General features: G+C 43.1%; 1 protein-coding gene across 5 annotated transcripts in view; it reads right to left on the reverse strand.

Moving 5' to 3' along the window:
- Positions 1 to 4357: 4357 nt before the first annotated feature.
- LOC138297429 (cysteine-rich venom protein-like) overlaps positions 4358 to 23853 on the reverse strand; it is a 260633-nt gene continuing 241137 nt past the window's right edge. For all 5 annotated transcript variants that reach the window (XM_069236793.1, XM_069236790.1, XM_069236791.1 and 2 more), the window contains one exon: positions 4358 to 4727. In XM_069236793.1, the coding sequence (XP_069092894.1) occupies positions 4603 to 4727 (125 nt within the window). In that variant the 3' untranslated portion in view covers positions 4358 to 4602. The remainder of the gene's footprint in view (positions 4728 to 23853) is intronic.

The following is a 23853-nucleotide window of genomic DNA, read 5'->3' on the forward strand; positions in this document are numbered from 1 at the left end:
TGCCCTAACATACATTTCAATTTGCAGGATACCCATACTGTGAGACCCCCAGATGGACGTCCCTTTCTGGAGCCTTTATCCAGAATGCTTAGTTCCAGAAACCATTTACATTAGTTCCACCGAGGGCTCAGGTTTCCTGGAAACAGCACATAGAACGTTATCCTATAATTTTTAACCAGCCTCACCCTCCCTTTTACTCACTAGTCTCCAAACCTGCAATGTTCCATGATAGAAGGTACAAACAGTCTTTGTTAAAATGACATCCTTTATTAACCTTAGGCACCAAATAGAAGCTAGTGGCATTAGGTAGTGGTGGTTCCTTAATAATCAATCAAACTCCCCTCCAGGAGCGGATCTGTTGCTGTTAACCAATGCTGCTGTTATCCAAGACAGTCTTGACAGTCTGGCTTTGTCATGTGGCTTTTTAAATAAAGGTGTGTGATGAATTCTGATGGTCCAGAAGAGACTTTTGCCCTGATGGAGCATTAACTCTTTGGTCAATGTTATAGTATGGCAACATCTACTCCCATTACGTGGAAGTCATGTAGGTGCTTTAATACCAAGTTCAGGGCCAGGTTGCTGAATGACCAATTTTATTCTTGTTCCGTCTCCTGAGGAAACCACTCCTAACTAAGAGACCACATAAAAAAGGGCCAGTAGCCTTGACCTGTTCAGGAGGTTCATGGACCCTGCTTCAGGGAAGAGATTGATAAATTCCATACAACAATTTATTACTTTATGAGAGATAGTAGTGACCGTATCCGAGCTGGCACTGTAACTTGCAGGTTTGCTTACTGCTTATCCTCTTGTTGCTACGAATGGGAGTGCTAATGGATTTAAAAAGTTGGCAGACCCTGCTTCCTCAGAGAGGCTTGTGCCAAGAGTCTCACTCTGGGTGGCGCAGAGACCTTCCATAGTACGCAATTTCAACGTGTGTTCCCTTGATAGCTCTTCTGGTTCACTATTTCCTCTTGAGCAACCTTTTTTTAAACTGTACTGTGTGCTCAGGCAAATCATTATGATCATCTGGGTCTGATTTGCCATCCTGCTGTAGAGCTGTAGTGCTCTCAGGGCCCTTTGCTTCAGTTGGGCAGGGGTCGGGGTAGTTAAGAGTTGGAATCTGATCGTCAACATTCTGAGTTGTATTATAACTTTTAATACTGTTGGAAACAGTTCTTAATTTTCTGCCAATTCTGGTCAGAGAGAAGACGCTTTATCAAGCAAACAGGAAAAGTTGGGTCCTTCCATACCTTTTTCCTGAGCTTACCCTTTCCATTAGGCTCCATTCCTTTGGTGTTGTGTGTTCCTCTCCCAGTCACTGCTAGCATTGACGAGCTCTCTAGATCACACATTACAGCACTGCTTCTCCCTGCTATAGCACTTCCCAGAATTGACTTCCTTTTCCCTTCACTACTTCTAGCCTTTGCCCATTATCAATTGGTATTAGTACTAGGAAGAATGCTCACTGCGCTACCCACTCCACTTGCTTTTTCAACCTTTGGGGCAGGACTCCTTGTTGAAAATACCTTCAAGCTGCTAGTTGTGCATATATTTAGTGGTGCATTAAAAGCAGTGTTTTGTGCTACTAGGTCTTCTGATCCACTTTCCATAATCATCTAAGTGGTTGCGTCAGTGTTATGTCTTACTGACACAAGGGCATGGAGTATTGATGTCAGCAATGTTGCTATGTGCTCCAACCAGCCTAAGGATTTCTCCAGCAGTGAGAGTATTGACAACAAAACACTGTGCAGGGCGTTCATGTCTTCTGAAATAATTAAATATTGGAAATCTTCCAGCTTAAAAGTAGCGCTCTCAGTATATAGTTATTAGCTGGTATGCTCAGGAAGATTGAATCTTCTTTTTTAGACCCCACCATGGATAGTCTACAGTTCCCAGCAGGTAACTTATCAGGCTTTCCTGAATCATCTAGTGCTCTCACTATTTCTGATTGCCCCACTCCTTCATTAGTCACCTTCATGGTACCATTTATAGGCACATCTGGAAGTATGAAATCTCGAAATAATAATTAATTGGCACTCAGGGATTAACTTCCTGAGGATCCATGATTGTCATAGAAATCAGGAGACACATGGTTCTCTCACACTGGGATGTGTGCTTGCTGGGTATCAGTGAACAATGTCATGCTGGTTAAACTGCGCTTCAATGGGGTGCAAGGACGGGAGTTGGCTGACTCCATGTGCTCTGCTGCTTGGGAGACCAGCGATTGGTAGGTGCTAGTCCGTCTGCCACAGTCTCCTGCTTGTATTTGGGCTGTTTGGTTGACCATAACAGCTTCAATTGAATGGTCTATACCTTCCAGTGCCTTAGCTCCTATGATGTCTTTAAAATTAATTTTGTTGTTGGCTTGAATCTCCTCCATGTTGTCAGCCAAAATTCCAGACAAGCTTTCCCCTCAAGGTATCACTGCCCAAAACTGCATTGGCAAGAGAAAAAAGTAGCTTGTTATTAACATGGAGGCAGTGCTAGGCACATTAGAGGGTGCTGGGGCTTTGGCTGTAGGCTCTGAAGCATCCACATATGAGGTGTCTCTAGCTCTCTGTGAGATCTTTTTCCCCTTTGGAAAGGTTGTTACTAGTTTGTTGTATATTCATTGTAAGTGTCACAACACCATCTGCTTTCTGTTGCTGAACCTGCTCTTCATTGTCATTATGCCATAAAGTTTAAAACTCTGCTTTTTCATGAACTTACAATCGCAATGACAATGCACATAACGTAGAAGATAAATAATCAACATGTTTTGGTGGTAAAAGATTGCTATGCCCCCTCTGGTAAAAAAGTTCTGAGCCCCCAGCAAAAGGAACCTAGTGGCTCAATGGGGAGCTTAATGTACTGACTACGGGAGTATTATTCACTGTCAGTGTGGGTTCAGTGTATCTCCAGATATCCTGATATACGTCCAGATCACTCAGATAGAGTTGGAAAGAGACAAGAAGGGTGGTTACCCACGCACTGATCAGCAACAAACTGGACTACAGCAATGAACTCTAAGCCAGCATCTCAAGGAAGCTACAAACAATGCTACAGAGAATCGAGAATGCCGCAGCCAGACTCATCCTGGACATCCCTCACCACAGCCACATCCCCGCCCACCTCGGATACCTCCACTGGTTCCCTATCAACAAACGCATCACCTTCAAGCTACTGACTCACAAGGCACTGCACAGCATCAGACCAGCCTACCTCAACCACAGCCTGACTTTCTACACAACTCTGATCCTCCCAACTCGTCCTCGCTGTCATCCCCAGAATAACTAAAAGCACCCTCGCAGCTCGGACCTGGATCATGCTCCCACAACCTCAGGCAGGCCCCCCTCACTGAAACAGTTCAGGAAGGACCTAAAGACCTGGCTCTTCCAGTGAACAGCATGCCCACGACAGTGCCTTGGGACCCCATCAGTGATAAGCCTTGCTATACAAGTATCTTATTGATTGATTGATTGATTGGTAGCTTCTCCGTTCTTGCTACGACTGTGGATATTTATATGGGGTAACAAATTTACGGATTGTAACACGGAGGTAATCCTGGTCTGTGTTGTGATTATGGTCATAAAATTCCCTAGCTGTGTTATGTTAAGAATGTTGCAGATAGGTTGGGACAGCCAGATCTGTTCGTATCTCCGTCCTCTATGCCCAAGGGTGTGGGCTGTTGGTTAAGCAAGAGTTCACTAGAATAGCAAGGGAAACGTGAGAGATGAGGGAACTTCCACTGTGAGCTTTTACCTAATTTATAAATCCTGTCCGGGAATTGAATCATATCTCCTTAATGTTGAAAATGTTTAGGAAAGGACTCTCCTGATCAAGTTCTAAATGGGTTCTATTAGGTGAATCCTTTGTTTTCCGCTTGGTCAGTTTAACCCTAAATGTATTCTGACCTGTCCTTGTGATAAGGTTTCTGCACAATCGCTGATGCACTTTCACCTTTTCTTGTGGGTATTATGAGCCGTTCAGGCAGAGGCACCTTCTGCCACTTCTAAAGGTTTCTTGATTCCGCCAATGTAAACCAGCATCTTAATATTCATGTATGGCTAATGAGCCAATGCCTCTAGCTTGTAATAAGCTTCTGATTTAGTTATGTTTTAAATTGCTGATTTACTTATATTTTATGTATGTCTGTCTGTCATTTTAATTTCGTCATTTACTGTGCTTTAAACATTTGTTTCTTGTATATCCTTTTCTGGTTATATATTTATAATCGAATAAAGTGTATTTATTCATTAAAAACACGCACTTTTTCTCCTTTGAGTCGTGAAAAAAAGTGTTTTAAAAAGTGGAGGAGAATGACCATCGTATCAAACAAGAATCATTCATGGACATAACAAACAACCATGACAAGGTATTGTATTGTTTTCAATCGTTTTTAATGAGTAAAGCTTACATGCCAACTGAGATAGATAGCTTATGGAAAAGATTCATCACTATGTTGCCAGGTTACCCTACAAATCATTAACAAATAGTGACTTTAGGAACAGAGATTCCGAGCAAAACACGCCTGGATAATTATATATGTTGATATAAACATTGCATACAATTTAATGCTGTTCCACAGTGACCCTTTCTGTTTATATAAATGGAACGGCGCTATCAATGTATTTTCCCTTCGCACATGTCACAAGTCACCATGCACCTCTTTATAAAAGTTTGACACAGACCCCTCTCTTTCGCCTCCTTGCAGTTGCCGACTTGATCTTCATATTTGCATGGGTTTGCTGAAATGAGAAGGAACACTTTACAATTGTATGTTGTTTGTTTATGTGTATATTTTTGATAAGGGAACTACGCAAAGTGCAAAACTCATTTACGTCACACACAACACTGTGGACATTATGGGATTGCTCAATTTTTTTGGAAATGCATACACATGAGATGTGGATAAATCCAACCAGCTCTTCAAATTCCACCTCCATTAATCGCACCCATTCATGGCCACTTTATCCAGGTATACTAAATCAAAGTGACAAAGTCCCAGGTCGCCACAGATAGGAAAAGTTAGAACACTGGAATGCTGGGAGCTCCAGTGAAGACAATGGAGCAGCTGTAGGCTCTAAACACTGGTATAGGTCCACTGCTGCCAAGTTTCCAATGTCCTTATCTACCTCCCCTGGATCTCAAACTGCCTTGCCTCCCAAAAATATGTGGATTGTGCATGGGAAAGAGAGGGAGATAAAGAGAAGGTGAGAAAGTGCACAGAAATAGCCTTCCGCCCCCCCACTTCATTCTGTAGCTCACTGTCAATCAAGCAACGGAGGTGGGAGGGAAGAAAGGCTAGCTGTATGTCCTTGTCCACAGCCTCAGCCTCTCTCTCTTTCCCCTGCACAAACAACATGCCTTTGTCAGGATATCTTAGTGAGGCAGATGAGTGCGTGAAACTGGAATCAATAAAATGGTGTCTTTAAGTTAGCATAAGTAGGCCACAGAGCTAATTTATTGGGCCTTAGCTTGATTGCACTATAAAAGTGCCTTAAAAAGTTGCATTGTGCTCTGCGTTCATGTTTTGTTTATACAGTGTTTTTCCTTGCTTTATAAAACAGATAAAAATCCCTGTTCTGTGGTGATGTTAATTTTTGTGGTAAAAGGTTACTAGCTCTGCCTGCTGGAGGAACACTCACATATTGTTTCGGTGTTGAAGGTTGATGCCTTTGCTAACATAATTGTGTGTTATTGATATTATCAAGCAATTATTGTTTAGTAATACAATGTCACTTCCAATTTTATGTTGGTGTTAGACTTTTCATCCTTGGTGTGGTCTCCCTTAACTTCTTGCCTCTGTTCCCCAGGTTGTAGATGTGTGCTGGACTCCGATTTTGATGTTTTTGTTACTCTGGGCACTTTACCACTGCTAACCAGTGCTAAAATGCAAGTGCTCCTTTACAAAATGTGTATGTAATTGGCTTATCCATGATTGGCATATTTGAATTACTAGTAAGTCCCTAGTAAAGTGCACTGGAGGTGCCAGGGCCTGTAAATCAAATGCTACTAGTGGGCCTGCAGCTCTGGTTGTGCCACCCACATAAGTAGCTCTGTAATCATGCCACAGACCTGCCACTGCAGTGTCTATGTGTGCAGTTGTAACTGTAAATTCGACTTGACAAGTGTACCCACTTGCCAGGCCTAAACCTTCCCTTTTCCTACATGTCAGACACCCCTAAGGTAGGCCCTACGTAGCCCCCAGGGCAGGGTGAAGTGTATGGTTAAGGTAGGACATATAGTAATGTGTTTTATATGTCCTGACAGTGGAATATTGCTACATTCGTTTTTCACTGTTGTAAGGCCTGTCTCTCTCATTGGTTAACATTGGGGCTACCTTTAAATATGATTAAAGTGTAGATTCCCTTTGGGAGCGGATGGAAATGTGGAGTTTGGGGTCTCTGAGCTCAAAATTTAAAAATACATCTTTTAGTAAAGTTGATTTTAAGACTTTGTGTTTGAAAATGCCACTTTCAGAAAGTGAGCATTTTTTTGCTTATACCATTTCTGTGACTCTGCTGTTTGTGGATTCCCTGTCTGGGTCAGTTTGACAGTTGGGCTGGTTGCACCTCATACTAGACAGTGACACAAAGGGGGCTGGGGTGTAGCCTGTGAGAGTGCGTAGCTTATATAATCAATATTAACATGAAATGTTTATGAACTAATGTATAATAATGCTGCATAGAAAATGTATTAATGTATTTTGCTAAACGCGTGCTTGAAATGTGCCCAGAGGGAGTGGCCGCTAAAATATACGGGGATAATGAAAATAACTTATAATGATAAAATGTTATATTAAGGTGTAGTTTTATACAAATTATTAAAGGTTATATGCTAAGGTTCTGCTAATAAATCATTAGGCCTTAGTTAGTATGAGTCGAGGCCTAGCTGCCTGACTCTCATATTAAATGTGTTTTTCTAACGTGCAGTGTGCTGACTTGCTGAAGGACATGAACTCTTGTTTTTCCAAAGCTAGAAGATGAATGTAACTGTAGTAGATCCGTTCTCATGAAATTCGACTTGCTTGTACAAACATTTTAGCTGAATGCAACAGTGTAGATTAATACCTGGTACAAGGTCGCCTGAACCGGTACAGACAATGGAGCCACTGACTGAAGATGTTCAAAAGACCACAAGAGGATGAAATCATACCGGACATTCTACCCGCTGGAGACGTCAATCATAAGAACCAATAAACTACGTGAGAACTGTTAGGGGGTGACAAATTTGATGAGCTAATTGAAACTCTATTGGAGGGAGATAGTGGGGTACCAACCCCAAACCAATCAAGAATTAGGGGACTGTACAACGAAAAAGGGATAAAAACCCTTGACACAAGGAAGTAGGGGACAGGAGAGACTGGAGAACGAGGAGACTAGGAGAGGGGAGATGCTGATGCGATTTGCTATGATCCAGACACTTTGTCACTCTGCATAGAGACTTTTCTGTTTGGTTCTTAAAACCAACTTTGCCCTTATATTGCCCGTTATACTTTACCTCCTTATGAGGGAAGTACCTTTTACCCTTCCTGCCCGAGCTGAGTTCCTGACTGATGGCGAATCAACTGATGACCTGAGGACGAAGACAGAGTCTGTATGCTGACCCAATACGGAGGGTAACTATATGACAATGAAATTGTGATTGTCTGTTTGCTTTTCCTTTCTAGGTACCAATTTCTTCTTTTGACAGAGACCTTAGTTAGATGTTTTTCCAAATTGATGTTGCTAAATTTTTTGCATGAAGCCCAACATGCCAATGCTAATTCGAGGTTAGTTAAGGGGTTCACTAAACGAACGCAAATAGACAAATGACTGAATCTATGTTTTGTTGAACAATGCACTAATATTACTCTGCTGAGAATAACCTATGTTGACGTCGTGCTATGTTCTCATATTCGTGATTCTTGCTTTGATGAAGTCTTATCAGAATTGCCATATTGTGACTATGCTATTGTGCTTCTTGGTCTCGAGATTAATAAACTTGCTAGTAGAATTGTAAACAATAGGAAATAAATATCATAAAATAGTACTAAACTGGTGTGGTTATTCATGACTGAAAGGTCATGGTGGTGTCCTGAGTTTTATTAAATGACTTTGACTAAAGTGAATTGCCTTGTTATAATAAATATTGATGACGTTATTGATATATTGATTGACATGTTGATTAGTTATCTCTTCCTAAGGTGTCTTCAATCAGGGTCGAAAGATTCATTGGCCTAAAACGATTCCCAAAGTGTATAAATTAGGCATAAAGGGACGTGTTAACACCTGCATATCCTGATGAGTCGTGTGTGCTAGGAGGAAGGGGAGGAGTGATCACTCACACCTGAAAGGACTGTGCCTGCCCTAACACAATGCAGTCTCCAACCCCCTGGTGAGTGCCTGGGGCCTGGCCTGGGCAAAGCAGGATTTCACATTCAATAGAGACTTTACTTTGAGGTAGGCCTACTTCAAAGGAAGAATTGGGTATAAGAAGGGCACCCAAAACAACAGACTTTAGAACACTTCTGGAAGCCAAGAGGAACCTCTAAGGAAGAAGAGCTGCCCTGCCTGTGACTGTGCTTTGTGGAGCTATCCTGCAGTTGCTGCCTCTGCCAGAGTAAGAGGGCAAAGACTAGACTTTATGGGGCATATTTATACTCTGTTTGCGCCGGAATTGCGTCGTTTTTTTTGACGCAATTCCGACGCAAAACTAACTCCATATTTATACTTTGGCGTTAGACGCGTTTAGCGCCAAAGTCCATGGAGTTAGCGTCATTTTTTAGCGTGGACACCTACTTTGCGTTAATTATATGCAAGGTAGGCGTTCCCGTCTAAAAAATTTACTCCGCGGCATGTGCGCCGTATTTACACTCCCGGGCAAAATTCACGCCCGGGAGTGGGCGGGTCAAAAAAAATGACGTACGGCCGCTTTTGCGCCATTTTTTAGCACCTGTAAAAGGCAGGCGTTAAGGGACCTGTGGGCTCGGAAGGAGCCCAGAGGTGCCCTCCCATGCCCCCAGGGACACGCCCTGTCACCCTTGCCCACCCCAGGAGGACACCCAAGGCTGGAGGGACCCATCCCAGGGACATTAAGGTAAGTTCAGGTAAGTGTTTTTTTTTTTTTTTTTGGTGGCATAGGGGGGCCTGATTTGTGCCCCCCTACATGCCACTATGCCCAATGACCATGCCCAGGGGACAGAAGTCCCCTGGGCATGGCCATTGGGCAAGGGGGCATGACTCCTGTCTTTGCTAAGACAGGAGTCATTTCTATGGGGGTTGGGAGTCGAAAAAAATGGCGCAAATCAGGTTGAGGCGAAAAATTTGCCTCAGCCTGACTTGCCCCATTTTTTCACGCCCAAGCTCCATATCCCCCTACGCCGGCGCTGCCTGGTGTATGTCGTTTTTTTCAACGCACACCAGGCAGCGCCGGCGGCTAACGCCGGCTAACGTCATTGATTAAATACGGCGCCCGCATGGTGCTTCAGAATGGCGTTAGCCGCGCTAATTTTTTTGACGCAAAACTGCGTTAGCGCAGTTTTGCGTCAAAAAGTATAAATATGGCCCTATATGCCTTCCATCTTGTGAAGATCTCCAAGGGCTTGATTTAGAGCTTGCCTCCTTTTGTTTGAAGTCTCAGGGACAGCAAAGACTTCTCTCTGCCAGCACCTGGAGTCTCTGTAGAGACTCCTACTCTGCCCCATGGTGCCCAACCAGTTCCTGGGACCCTGAAAGAAGAAGCTGGCAGCCTAAGAGGAAGAAATCCACAGGAAAAGATCAATGTGACTCCGATATGCGGCTGAAAAATCGACGTGCCGCTGGCTTTGCAGCTGAACATCAACGCTTGCCTGCAACGCGACCGAAGAATCGACGCAAGGAGCTGGAGAAATGATGCGCAGCATCGCTAACGGAGGCTGGGAGATCGCAATCCACTCTGTGTGGTTTTCAGATCATCGTGCTGCTGGATTTCTGACGCAAACACCGCTGGGCATGTAAAAACAACGCAAGGCCTGCCCGGACTCAAGAGTGCTGACCGGATGAACGCATCGCTCTCCTGCGGAGAGAAGAAACGACGCGACCCGACGAAAGGAGAAACAACGCAAGGTCTCGCTCGTGAGTGAAATTGACACATCACAAGCCCTTTTTGACGCACACTCGCCAGCGCTGGGTTATTTTTGACGCACCCAAGGCACATTTTCACCCTAACAGTGTTAGTGTGTGTTTTAAACTACATAAGGACTCTTTTTGCTTTTTAATTGATGACTTGACTTGTGTATTGTGGATTTTTGTTGTTTTTTTCTTGTTTTGTTTAGATAAATATTCTCTATTTTTCTAAACCTGTGTTGTGTCATTTTGTAGTATTTTCATTAAGTTACTGTGTGTGTTGGTACAAATACTTTACACCTAGCACTCTGAATTTAAGCCCACTGCTCTGCCAAGCTACCAAGGGGGTAAGCAGGAGTTAGCTGAGGGTGATTTTATTTTACCCTGACTAAAGTGAGGGTCCTTGCTTGAACAGGAGGTAACCTGACTGTCAACCAAAGACCTCATTTCTAACAGTTGGATAAAGGTTCTATTTGTTTATAAATTTTGGGACATTTTCTAGAGAAAGCTTGTTTTATGTAATGAAACCTCTGAATGATGATTGGCTTTTATTATTTAACATTAGGAGTATAACCCATGATGCCAATTCACACCATTTCAGGGTCTGATTCTCTGTCGCTGAAATACTATAAGACCTTTTTTTCTGGGTACAACTAGGTGTTCACAGCTGGCTCTTTGATCCTTTAGCTGCTAGTTTTTACCTTAAACTTTAAAAATTCGTAGCTCAAGGTCTACTGTTTGGATCTTTGAAGTTTTGATGTCAAATGATTTATTAAAATTGGCTTTATTGTTATAAATTGGTGTGTGATTTTTGTTGTTTTTGTGCTGCATAAACATTACATATTGCAGTTAAGTTAAGCCTGACTATTTGTGGCAAGTTACTAGAAGGTTAGGCAAATGTTATTTTTGAGGTTTGCTTGTGATTTCACCCTTGCAGAAATTGTGATTGCGGCTTGATAAGGGTTACACCCCCCTCAACCAATTACTCAATTTCCAACAACTTTCATAAAAGGCCCACCTATGGAGCACTTCCTTGATTTATATCTTGCCTTCTGGACACCCGCAGCCCATCCTTGGTGGGTGTTTGAGCTCTTTCATAGGCTGCTGGTGTATGGTGGTCAGCATCCTAGCTGTTCACCTGCGCTGATACCACTCCTTTTTCACCACGGGCCACTTATCTTATTGGTTGTAACACATGGGTGTGCCCAAGCAAGATCTCAGGCTAGATCAAGTGATTCAACACACCCCTCATGATAATCACTAGTTTTTCTGATTCCAATGAACAGTCAAATGTTTGCCCACTGTCCTCTGTAATATTGTTAAGGTTACCTTGGTGTCTATGATCAGAAGCTGTAAACGTCTACATATTCATTTTACAATTGTCATAGAAGAGGCATTACAATATAACTGGGTGTTGAGAGGGGGATTTAGAGTCATCTTTCAGTACTGGCACAATACTGCTACCCAGTGCTTAATTTGTGCTTGTTGATTCCGGTGCAGAGCACTGGCATTTATTTTTGAGGGCTGGCACTTATTTTTCTGCCTCAAGCTGTTACTGGGAGCAAAAGAGACATGGGAATGATGGAGAAAGAGAGAAAGAAAAAAGCGACACAAAGGAAGAGATCAGAAAGCTTCAAGAGTGAGCTGAAGGGGCAGGGAGTGGCTTTAAATGGATTGAAGAGTCCAGAGATGTCCTCAGGATTATGCTGCATTAGTATTCCATGTTCACACATTTAATTGCAGCTGCCACATGTTTAAGAGGAGGGCTTTGAGCACTGGCATATTTTTATTTACAAATTAAGCACTGCTGCTACCACCCATATTACAAATTCAGGGGACTCCTTGCTGGTAACATGGAACATCAAGAGAATGCATAGTTTGAACAGGGATACTGAATTCATTAATTTCTTAAGCACGGGGGGCATATAGCTTTGTTCCAAATAATACAGTTTCATATAATACAGATGCAGGGTATCAAGCTCCAGAAGCACTGGTGTGGTTATGATTTTGCTACTAATTTGTCTGCCTATGCCAGGGAGGCCCTGATCTCTGTGAGAGTGGTTGTCCAGTTTGAAATGAGTTTAGCCACAGTGGTTTGGGGGGGGGGGCAGATTTGTGCTAATAGAGGCCATAATAGACATCCCTGGGTCATAATAGGAAGTATTTATGGCCCCAACAGATAGAGCTGCAAGTGTCATGAATTCTAGAGGATGACTTTTACTGCATCCTAGAACATATACTAGACCTGTATGACCTTTATGTGTGGCTTAACCAGGTCATCTGTTTTGTCCTGATATGTCAGATTATTTCTTCTGAACAGCTGGCAAGGATAATTTATTTTGCTAACCCTCATCAAATAAATTTGGCTTGGGGCAAAACCTTGCAAGATACAGTTTTCCATGGAACTCTCACGGAGAGAATGAGGGAGTGCTTTGAGAAAAGACGGTTCTGCCTTCTCTCTGGAGAATTATTAGGTGTCTTTCAAGCTAGTCAAGCGTGGTCACTCCATACATACTATGGTGGGTGCATGAATGACCTTGGAAACTAAATTATAGATGACTCTTGCATCAAACTGAAAGACAATTAGTAAGGAACCTCACCTTTGAGACTCCAACCAGCTTCTGGTAAGTTCCTGGGCCCTGAAGGTTTCCTAGAACAGCTGTATCAAACCTATGCCAACATCTTAGTGCCTAAGTTGGCCCTCATGTATGGGATAGTGATGACTAAATGGTCATCGTCACCGTCACTTGGGAAGGCCACAATAGTCTTGATACTCAAGCCAACACCTGTCTCTACTGACACAGTTTCAGACAAGTCAATAGCCATCTTAAATTCTGACTCCAAAAGTCTTGGGAAAACTTTGGTGGACCGCATACTCTGGGCACTGCTGCATACTTTGGGCACTGCTGTCCAGATCAGAATGGCTTGCCCTTGGGAGAACTACATCTCTGAATATAAGTCGGCTGAACAATATCATGGAGGCAGCTCTACCAGCCTAGTCCGATCACTTGTGTGGCCCAAGGCTTTGAAAGGGCTTTTCATACACCTTTTCAAAGGGCTCGTTAAGTTTGGAATTGGGAAGTGCATCATATGCCTGTGAAATGGCTTTATGTATACCATACTCATAGGGTCCAATTAAGACAATGAATGTCACCCCTCCCCATGGAAAACAACGGGCCCCCAACTACTGTGGTGGTGTAACGAATTAGGAAAATGAGTAGAGGGTGAAGTGATACTGAGGGAGGCAATTAAGGGGATTGATTCCCTGGGGATAGCAGGTGCATGGAAGGCCATAGCAGCTGACTTTCCGGCGGCTGCAGTAGATGATGACACAAAAATCCTGAGGGATTTCACCTTGAGATGCTCAGCATTGGGCCTCTGATGACATTTATTTGAGTGGGGGATGGCTGGCTTCCCCTCCACCCCCACAACTAAATCTTAGTGTGAATAATATGAATGTCACTGGGGCACACATCACAATGTGCAACTGAAGAGCCGTCCCAGGATATTATTGTTCTAAAAACTTGCCTTAGATGCAATTGAGGGGAGGGGAGGTGACAGGTTGAGGGAGGTAGGAGTTGTCGCCTATGATGGTTGCTGAAGGTTAACAGGGGGCATCAAATGGGACAGATGCAATCATATATTTAGATGTACTTAATTCATATACTGTGCATATTGTACTGCTGCCTTTACTTGTATAAGGACATTATGATGCAAGTTTGATGTACGTTTGAGCCCAGCTGGGCCTTATGCTTTATTAAAAATGAATAAAACATGTTTACAAAAAAATAATCTCCCCCCTCTCTGCAATAAGTAAGGGGAATCACCAAGGAAAACCTCTTTCCTTGTTCTCTTTGATCTTGCCACTGAGCCGTTAGCTATCAGACTAAGACAGGAGGGAAGGGAATTGTGTGTCTCCCTTGCCATCAAAACTTATGTGGTGTCCTTAAATGCTGTCGACATCATGATTTACATCAAGGATTTTGGGAGAGACCACTGTAGTATAAGCCAGATCTTTAAAGTTTGGCAATGCCTCAAGACTAAACATCAACTGTCTGAAATCTTGCTTTCATGTACAGCACCCTAAGTCCACTCTGACCAGTCTAGGTTTCGGCGCAGCTCCATAAAATGGCAGGGGATCTTGTTGTCTTACTTAGGTGTTAGAATATCTCATGCTGACGGGGACCTTTTTAAAGCAAACAACATCAAAAAGATGTCTGCCTCTATGACACAAAAATCTTTCAGGGGAGCATTACAGCTGGTGGTCATGGAACCCATTGCCCTATCTAACATGGTGGTACTGCCCCACCTCCTGTACTATTTCATCAATCTCACAAGAACGTTTTTCTGTGAGGTAGACAAAATACACAAGGAGCTTATCTGGCATACTGATCAGTGCAGCGTTGCACTGGATAAACTGTGCCTACCAGTGAATCCAGGAGGCCGGGAGCTCTGCATTTAGAGGATTAATATTTGGCCACTCAAATCCAGTGATTTTGCTGTTGGTTCTCTGGCCTTTTGCTGAAGGAGACTTGTGCTGACAGACAAACCTATTTCCAAGCGAAGGCTTACACTGGAGCAACATATTGGCAGGCTGTTGAAGGTTCATCGGAGTCCTTCTTTAAACCAGTTTCATCAGTAAGACAGATTTATACCTACCAAGCACTGGGCTCCACTCTTTATGAAGTGGAGCTCTGGGAATATAAGGTTGCTAGCACCCTAAAAGTGGTAGAAAATCTGTTTTTGAGACAGTTGTTGAGTCTTCCGGTTAGCACTCCACTGACTCCTCTAATGCTGGATGTGGGTCTTAGGCCAATCTCTGATGGGAATGCCATATGACCATTATTGTATAGGCGAAGAGTCTGGGTAACCCCTGAGTTGCTTTCCTTTCATCATGGGCTGGAAGCGATAGTAGGTTTTCCAGGGACACCCCTGGATTAAATATGTAAGAAATTCCATGATAAGCACGGGGTAAGAAAGGCTCTGGGAAGACCGCAGGGGGAGTACTGCACTAGTCACCAAACTGAAGCTTAAAAGAAGCTTCAATGATTTTAAATTAAATAGTCTTATGACAAACTCAGCCCTACAGGTAAAAGATATACTACAAAGCAAAACAGTTTCTTGATGAAATCAAACCAAACTTGGCTAGAAATCTTTACGGACAATTTAGTTATGGGTCTCTACCTGTGAGTACATTCACTTGCAAATGGGCATGCTCTGAGAGCCCAGCAGGATTGCCCATCCTGTGGACCTGATGCTGAATCTCTGGTACATGTCCGCTTTTTGTGCCCAGGGTACAGCATGCCCATGGCTAAATGGCTTGCCCCAATCTGCAGGAATCTTGGAACCACGCAGCATTCAGAGGCTTATAGAATGCTACAAGTTGGATACCAGCAAATGCATAGTATTCGCTGGGTTAAGGTTTCTATTTGCAATGTGGTGAAACAAAAACATCTTGTCACCTGCCATTTAAAGGAATGTTGGGACTAAGCCACAGTGAGAGTCAAGTCATATAGCATCAATTACTTTCGATATATTGTTTTGACAATGATCTAGGTACTCATCCTTCCATTCCCTCTTCCCTGCATTAGGCTACTTTTATATGTTATGTTGACTCTTTTTAGCATCAGGTTGCTTTCATATAGTTCTAATTACTTGCCTATCGATAATATACCAGATTTATTGTGATGTTATGAGGTATAGACTTTTACTAATTTCTAATTATTTGTTCCTGTATTTATATGGCGGTAGCATCCTTATCTTATTCTTATATGTATCAATTATTATGAATGTTTATAATGTTGTAGTACTTGTATTGATTCCTAGTTTTTATGTATTCATTTCATTGTTCTTTTATGGCGATTGTTGAAATAAAGAGTATTGACTGACTGACTAACTGAGAGACAGACAACCCACGTACCTTAAACATAAACTCTGACAAGGACAATTCTGTTTACTTTACACTTCCTAATCACTAAACACATCACCCCTCATCCCCTACCTTTAACTTGGTCTTCCAAAACACCGGGGGTCGCTGGTGAACTGAGACATTGGGAAGACAAAGGTATCTCAATCTTGGTATATTTATTTAGGGAGGGTCAACTCCTACCCCTTGACTCGCTTGGAAAACATTATGATATGCATGGTCGACAGTTTCTGACATACTGAGTGCTATTCCACATTCTCAAAACTAAACGGTCTATCACTGAAACAGGAGTAGCAGTCCACGAAAAGGACCAAACTGTTTTTTGCAACATCAAACATCACATTTAAACTCATACAATTGAATATCTTGCGCGGAGCCTATTTAACTCCTGCTACAACCAACAAATGTTTCCCCAATGTCAATGCGCTCAGTCTATGCTGTGCTGCTGACTTTATTGGATTCCTCTATATGTTTTGAGATTGCCCCTCTGTGACATCTTTAGCCAGAAGTATTGGGTCACCTAGCAACCACCCCTGGATTCCTCAACTTAAATAATTGGGTGACTTGTTACTGGTTCTCTATGAAAGACCTAAAAAGAATAGGATGGAATGCTCATTTCTTGGATCTTGGTTTGTTGATTGACAAACAAACTGCAACTATGAAATAGAAAGAAGCTGTTCTTCCCACATAAGAGACATGATGTGTTATCGCTAATAAATGATCCGAGGATGAGACCAAAACCTTGCAGGAGAAGGCGTTAGACCTGCAGAAGGACCCAACCCCCAGTGACTGAGGTGACATGTTGATGAGGCTGCAGAAGATACCTGAAGAAGCACATTATCTCTGTATATGCCTTGCTATACCATCCCGAGACCCTTCAAGTCCCTCTATCATGGGCATAAGTGGAGATGTGTCCCACGTATTACATTAGAATATGACTGTTTCATGACAGTTGGTGGCCTTCCTTACAACTCAGTTTGATCTTAAATTACACTGGTATCCTTATTTCCCCCAAGCCTCATTTGAAACACATTCTCTCTTTTGGATGACACATATTCCAGTTACTGTCATGTTGGAGGTGACTTCTGCCAACTGAGGATGTACTCACCACATCTTTGTCACTATAAGATTGTTGATTCATAAGTACAACTCACAGTCACAATTTAGGGCTTTGCATTTTTGTTTTTAGGTTGAGCGTAAGCATTCAACGTGTTGTATACTTTTAAATACACTCTTACTGTGAGTTCCAGTTATTTCATTTGTTGGTTCCAGTGTCCTTTAAAAATCCTTGCTTGCTAATGGTCAGTTCTGCCTCTTTGTCCTGCCTTTTCCACTTTGGGAGCAGCACAAACTACTGTATAATTACACTATGTCCTGTTTATGTCTTCTTTGGGGGACTTTTTTTTTAGTATTTGCCTGTTTGCCTTACACTGTGGGTGCGTGTCAGGCCTTCTTACCCACCAGCTCCCTCTGCCTTGCATTGCCGCAACCGTCATGTGCTGCTGTGCGCTCCACCAGTGTTCTGTAAAACAGCAAAATACTTAAGTCGTATTTTGCATTTATTGACTCCATAGTAATCAAAGGTACAATGCCCACTCGATGCGTGTTTGCAAGGAAAGATGATTCTTATTTTCTATATAATGTTTGGAATAGAACGTGGTTTTAAAGCAAGTCAGCTTGTTTTTCTTGCACGCATGTGAAATCCGAGCAGCAGTTCCTGGAGTCAGTGTGGCCTAGTAGCACACACATGCAAGACTCCCAGAAGGAGGTCAGTTGCCAGCAGTGTGTCCGTGTTGCTGGGGGCCAGGGTGGGTGGTTCGGGGGCAGAGGGAAAGGGGAGGGGGTCACGTAGACAGCCGAGGAGCTAGATGGGTGGGGGCGAGCGAGGCAGAGAGAGACTCTGAGCTTTGAAAAGCCCAGTGAGGCCTTACTGCTTGAGTGAGGAAACTCCGGCAGAAAAGGCCTCACTTCTGAGGGAAGCCTCTTTCGGTGATCTCATCCAAGCTGGTGCCTCACAGAGGGCAGGGCGTTATTATTTCAGGGAACAGTGTTCTTAAAAGCAGCTCACGCTATTTTGGCATCCTTTTATTTTATAAAACTATCCATTATTAAGTGTTGTCATCCACGACAAATGCAATTCCCAGAGGTGCAGTGTAGTCACAGGCATAGCAAAACGACTATGTTGTAACCACCCAGTGAAGTACATAGGTCTGCAGGTGTTTTTTTTTCATCATCTTTCCCTATTATATCCACAAGGCCTTAACATAGCTGTTTTTGTTTCCATGTATCTGTCCCGAGGAAATATTATTTTTGTAATACCGCTTCCATAATTGAAAAGCACTCACTAGATTAATCTGCATTTTCACTGCATAGATATATGACACCCAGGGTTGTCCAGTGGGTTTGTAAAAGTATGAGGTCACATAAACACCCCAAACCTACAGCTCCTCGTTGTCCTGAGTGTGATCGGTTCACATATGAAGCAGAATGTGATTTTACTGTCAATGAGTCTATTTGTCACGGTGCATTTATCAACATATACTCATTTAGTCTGTTAACAGAGTATCCGTTTCTAACCATTGTTTGATTCCAGGGTGGTCTTGTCTTACTGTGGTGACATCGTAAAGGTACATCCACACCCCCACAACAGCTGGCAAGCCTCCCCTGTTGGCATCTCTTGGCTGTTTCACCAGTGATACAGATCGGCCAACCATCTCATGGGACTGTCAGTTGACAAAAAACAACTAAACATGTTATTTTACGCCATGCTGGTGCAGCACCCTGAACCAGACAAATTCTAGCAAAATACACATGTGCCTTGGGGTGCCCCGTATTCACAAGGCGCAGTGTGGCTCCTTTTAAAGCCAATGCTGTGTACCTGGACCATATGCTATTCCAAACAGTGTTTAGAAATACACTATAGACGAATAAGGCGGGGTGGTGGCTCTTCCTGTACGTATTGGTTGAATCAGACTGTTTTCACTTGGCCTTTTGGAACTATTATCTTTCAACATTTTCCTTCCTATTTTTTGCAGCGGTAAAACAAATACATTAATGCTCTAGTTCTAAGTGTGTTTTAGGAAAGATGGGTGGTGTCTTGTGCCGATTTGTGGGGACCCCCCCCATTTGAAGGGGTGTTTTATTGAATATTTATTTTTCGGGTCTGACGCCGTAATAAGTGCTGCAGGAGGAGGTTGGTGGCACCGGGTAGAACGGCCTTGGCTCTTCAAGTCCCATCCCTGTGTGTAAGGGTGGATAGTCTCTAAGAATGTGTGCGTGTGTAACTAGGGCCTATCTGCAGGCGTGCAGCAGTGCCGTGAGTGTGGGGAGGCTAGGCCTGTGCTTGTCTATATTGGTTCCTGTCTGCTTTTCCTGCTTCTAGAAATGTGTATAGTGAGTACAGTGGTGGCACAGTGTGTTGATAGACAGCAAATTATTTTGAATGAGTCTCTAGGTACACGTACATGAGAGTTGCATGGAGGAACCATGCATGCGTCAATGTTCCTAATTTGCAAACAGCAGAGGAACTAACTGTCTGTGGTGCAGCCAAACTTGTTTTTCTTGTTCTCCAGAAATTTATACTGTGAGCACCGCACAGACGAACCCATAGCCATGTCTGTCAATACTCTGACTCGCGGGACTCAATTTGTCTGTGATCTGGGCTCCCTGTGGTGCTTGCAGAGGAGCTGTGTGCGTACCATCTGGCCCAAGATTTTTGTTTGTCTGAGTTTCCTGTAATATCAATATGTACAGTGAGGCTAGTGAAGGAGGGGTGTCATTGGGCCTGAGTGCTTATCATTTCCCATGGGCTGCCGTGTGGACAGTCTTTAATAAACCTATATGCCCTACCACCCAGAAATCCCTAGGAAAAGAATTGGACCCCAAGATCTCAATAGAGTTGTGGGCAGTCTTGTGATTGTATCACTATGAGAGAAGCTTATAAAAGAGATTTGACTGAGACATTGAAGGAAGTGGGTGGAGGAGGCCTTCCCACTCCCAGGAGCCCCCTTTGGAGTGTAGCTTTTTATCATGGAAAAGAGTGCCATGATTTCAAACTTACTCCCCTTCTTCTCACCGCCAGACTCCGCCCACTCACTTTCAACTTTATCCCCTCTTCCTTAAACTCTCCCCACACCCCCTTCCATGCGTTCGTACACCTAAGCATTTTTATCTCCATCTGGTGACTTTGACACCTTTGGAAGATGTTGGTATGTTTATTTGGTTATATTAAATTTACTGCCATGTTGCAGATGTATTTACACATTCAGCAAGTGAGGTATTTTAAGACTTTCTGCATTTAAAATACGTGTGCTGATACATGATTGTCAAATATAGTTCTTAAATGCAAAATTCCGATTGTTGAACTGGGTAATTTTACAATGGTGTACACATAGAAGGAAAATAGTGAGAATGTTGCATTACTGTATCAGGTTACAGAGAGAGTGCGAATAATGTTTGGAAACAATAATGTGACGAACAGTGTCACGGAGTATGTATGTTCAGGGCAGGTGTAAATGATAGTAGTGCAGACTGTCAAAACTTCCAGTGGAACACATTACACAGAGCATTGCACTCATACGACTCGACTCGTTTACTTGAACCTCACAGGACTCGCAGAAGCGCCCCATTGTTGGCAGTTAATGTACCGCTCTACAACAAATGTTAGTCTGAACATCCACCCAGCATGCAACAACTAAAGGATACTGTGGACCTCAACAGAGCACCACAGGTCTCAATTACCTCCTACAGCAGCAGGCATTACAGCACAACTCTGAACATAAACCCAGGAAAACATGAATATGTAATTAACTGGTAATTAAGGCACTTGGAAAGAGGAAAACAGCAAAGGCCCAGAGTGCACTAAATTCAGTCACAAGACGCACACAGCAACATCTCCCCCGAAACTCCGACTCAAGAGAGCGATAAAGGTGCCCTTGATTAAAACAGTAGGAGCCATATTGAATCACTGTGCTGATAAGATCCATTGTTATACAGGTGTGACCTAAGCGTACCCGGCCACCATGCCATTATTCAGTGGGAGAGCCTAAAAATGTGTGGCAATCAGTTACTGCCTTCTAGAGTTTGCAGCAGTTTGGCCATGAGGATGGGTTGTTCTCTACCATGGTCTCTTCAACAAGTGCGTCTGTAAAGTCGCTGGCCAATGCAGGGGTTACAGGGTAAAGCTTGCAGAACTGTGCCAAGCACTTAGCTGGCACACTAGCTCAATAGTGGATATACTTTTGGTTGTGTGCTGGCTGTACACAGGCCAAGCTGTCTGAGAGCACTGCATTAGACATTTCGTTCAAGTTCTGGTGGCCCTCGGGTTGAACGGTGGCTGACATTTGTTGAGTTCCCTCAATGGATATGTTCTCTAGCTGCATAATGTGGGATAGAGGGCTATTTGTCTCAGACACCCAAGCTGATCTGCAAAACTCCCATTGCCTGGTATGAAACTGCTGGCTGAGCCCCTTTAGGCCCACTAGAGCTTGCAGGTATTCTTGAACCCACACATAGCCTTCCACTGGTACTCCACTGAGCAGTCTTGTGAGTTGGTTACTCACGATCCGGCAGAGCCCTGGTCATCTTACGGACATGTCAGTCAGTACACTTTCTGTCAGTCTCAGTAACTGGTATGTGAGTTCTCAGTCTGTATACCAACAGAGCTGTCTCAAAGCCCTTCAGCAGATGTGCAGTTAGTCTTGTGGCCAGGTCTTCTGACAGCTAGTCTTCTGGCCTGGAAGCCAACCAGTCCCATATATATGGCCTTGCTATCTTGGGGATCCTCTTAGGAAATTTGTGAGGAATCTTACTCCGCAGTTTCCGACTCTCCAACTATCTTTCTGTGCTACAGCGAACATGAATTAGTCTCACAGGAAACACTTGCCAAATTACCTACATTTTCAAGAGCAGGTATCCATATTGTTTCTTGGCCCAGTAGCGGCCTCTCAGCCAGTATGCCACCTTAACTGTCTTTTTCTGTTGTCTATGTTGCTAAATAAAGTGGATGAGGGGGCAGAAGGAGAAATAACTGTTAGACCCTTAAAACATATGTTTTTTCTGCTTTTCCAAATGTTGGCATTCCTGAGAAATTTTTGTAGGGTATTTGTGGCACAAAGGTATCATGGTTAGTTCCAAGATACAAAAAGTATAGCTTCTGTAAATAAGATCTTGAATCGAGCCATGGTCCAAACGTGGTAGGGGGTGTGTCTGCTAAGACTGTATTGGAATGGGCAAGGGAAGGAGTTAAATGCATGAATGTTAACATTTCTTTCTTCTTGTTATACAAGACCATGTATCCCGGGGAACGAGACGGGATGTGACTAATTAAAAATGGTATGCAGTTTTTAGTTCGAGCAGAATTGTTTTGACGGGCTTTTAACCACACCCACCTCACTCCCATCACTTTCATTTGTTCGTGGGCTTGCGTTTCAAATATCATTTGATGTCATTGGTAATTGCTCTATGTTTGTCCCGCCTTCAGATGGTGGGATGGTTTTGTTACTGCCTTACAGACTGACCTTGTTACATGGATTATTGCACGATTGCTGATTTACGTCAGCATTTGCAAACTACTTTTTTGTTGTGTCTCTCCCCTTCGCGGCCAAGGTGCGAAGAGTGCCAACAGCGCAAGTTTGGACACGGTGTGGTCACATTGTTCACACTGTTACCTAATCAGAGTCATTTCTTTTGGCTCTCCCATTTGTGCTCCATAGCTTTCATAAAAAAACACTTGCAATTGATAAATGTTTTACCTAAAAAACACAGAAATCAGCAATGCGACTCTCCCGGCACAGCAGGAGAGCTGATACTCCAATATTCACTGCACTCTGGAAAACTCTCTCCATAAGGTTTAGCAATCATTCTTTTTCAAAAATGTTTGCCCATAATTAAGCCTGTGATGTTCCTAGGACAATGGGACCACCACCAAAACGTTTAGCATGACTCTCTCGTTTTGTTTAGGTCATCTTTGGGTCTTCACACTAGGTTAGTGGGGACCCCTGAATAATAACGTCTCCCACCATTCATTGTCTTTTTAAGCTCTCTTAGGGCTGGAACTTTTGTTTTATAGCTGAGAGTAGTTTGTGTTTTAACCTCTTCGCTGCCAAGGACTTTTCCCCCTCAGGTGCCAAGCCTTTTTTTGGCTGTTTGGGGCAATTCACGCTTAGGCCCTCATAACGTTTTGTCCACATGAGCACTCATGCCAAATTTGAGTTCTTTTTTTCCAACATCCAATGGATTCTAGAGTACCCAGACTTTGTGGGTTCCCCTGAAGGGGACCAAGAAATTAGCCAAAATATAGTGAAAGGTTTGCTTTTTTTCCAAAAAAATGGAGGAAAAGGGCTGCAGAAGAAGGCTTGTAGCTTTTTCCCTGAAAATGGCATCAGCAAAGGGTTTCTGGTGATAAAATCACCATCTACTCAGCTTTCAGGAACAGGCAGACTTGAATCAGAAAACACAGTTTTTCAAAAATTGTTGGCATTTTACTGGGATATATCCCATTTTTACTATTTTTTGTGCTTTCAGCCTCTTTCCAGTTAATGGCAGAAATGGGTGTGAAACCAGTGCTGGATCCCTGACAGCTAAAAAGTTCTAGAAAGTAGACAAAATTCTGAATTTAGCAAGGGGTAATTTGTGTAGATCCTAAAAGGGTTTCCTACAGAAAATAACAGCTGAAATAAAACAATCTTGAAATTGAGGTGAAAAAATCAGCTATTGTTCTCCACGTTTTACTCTGTAACTTTTTCCTTCGATGTCAGATTTTTAAAGAAATATACTGTTACGTCTGCTGGACTCTTCTGGTTGCGAGGATATATAGGGCTTGTAGGTTCATCAAGAACCCTAGGTACTCAGAGCCAATGA

The sequence above is a fragment of the Pleurodeles waltl genome, chromosome 5 (genome assembly GCF_031143425.1).
Source record: "Pleurodeles waltl isolate 20211129_DDA chromosome 5, aPleWal1.hap1.20221129, whole genome shotgun sequence".
In the NCBI taxonomy this organism is placed as follows: domain Eukaryota; kingdom Metazoa; phylum Chordata; class Amphibia; order Caudata; family Salamandridae; genus Pleurodeles; species Pleurodeles waltl.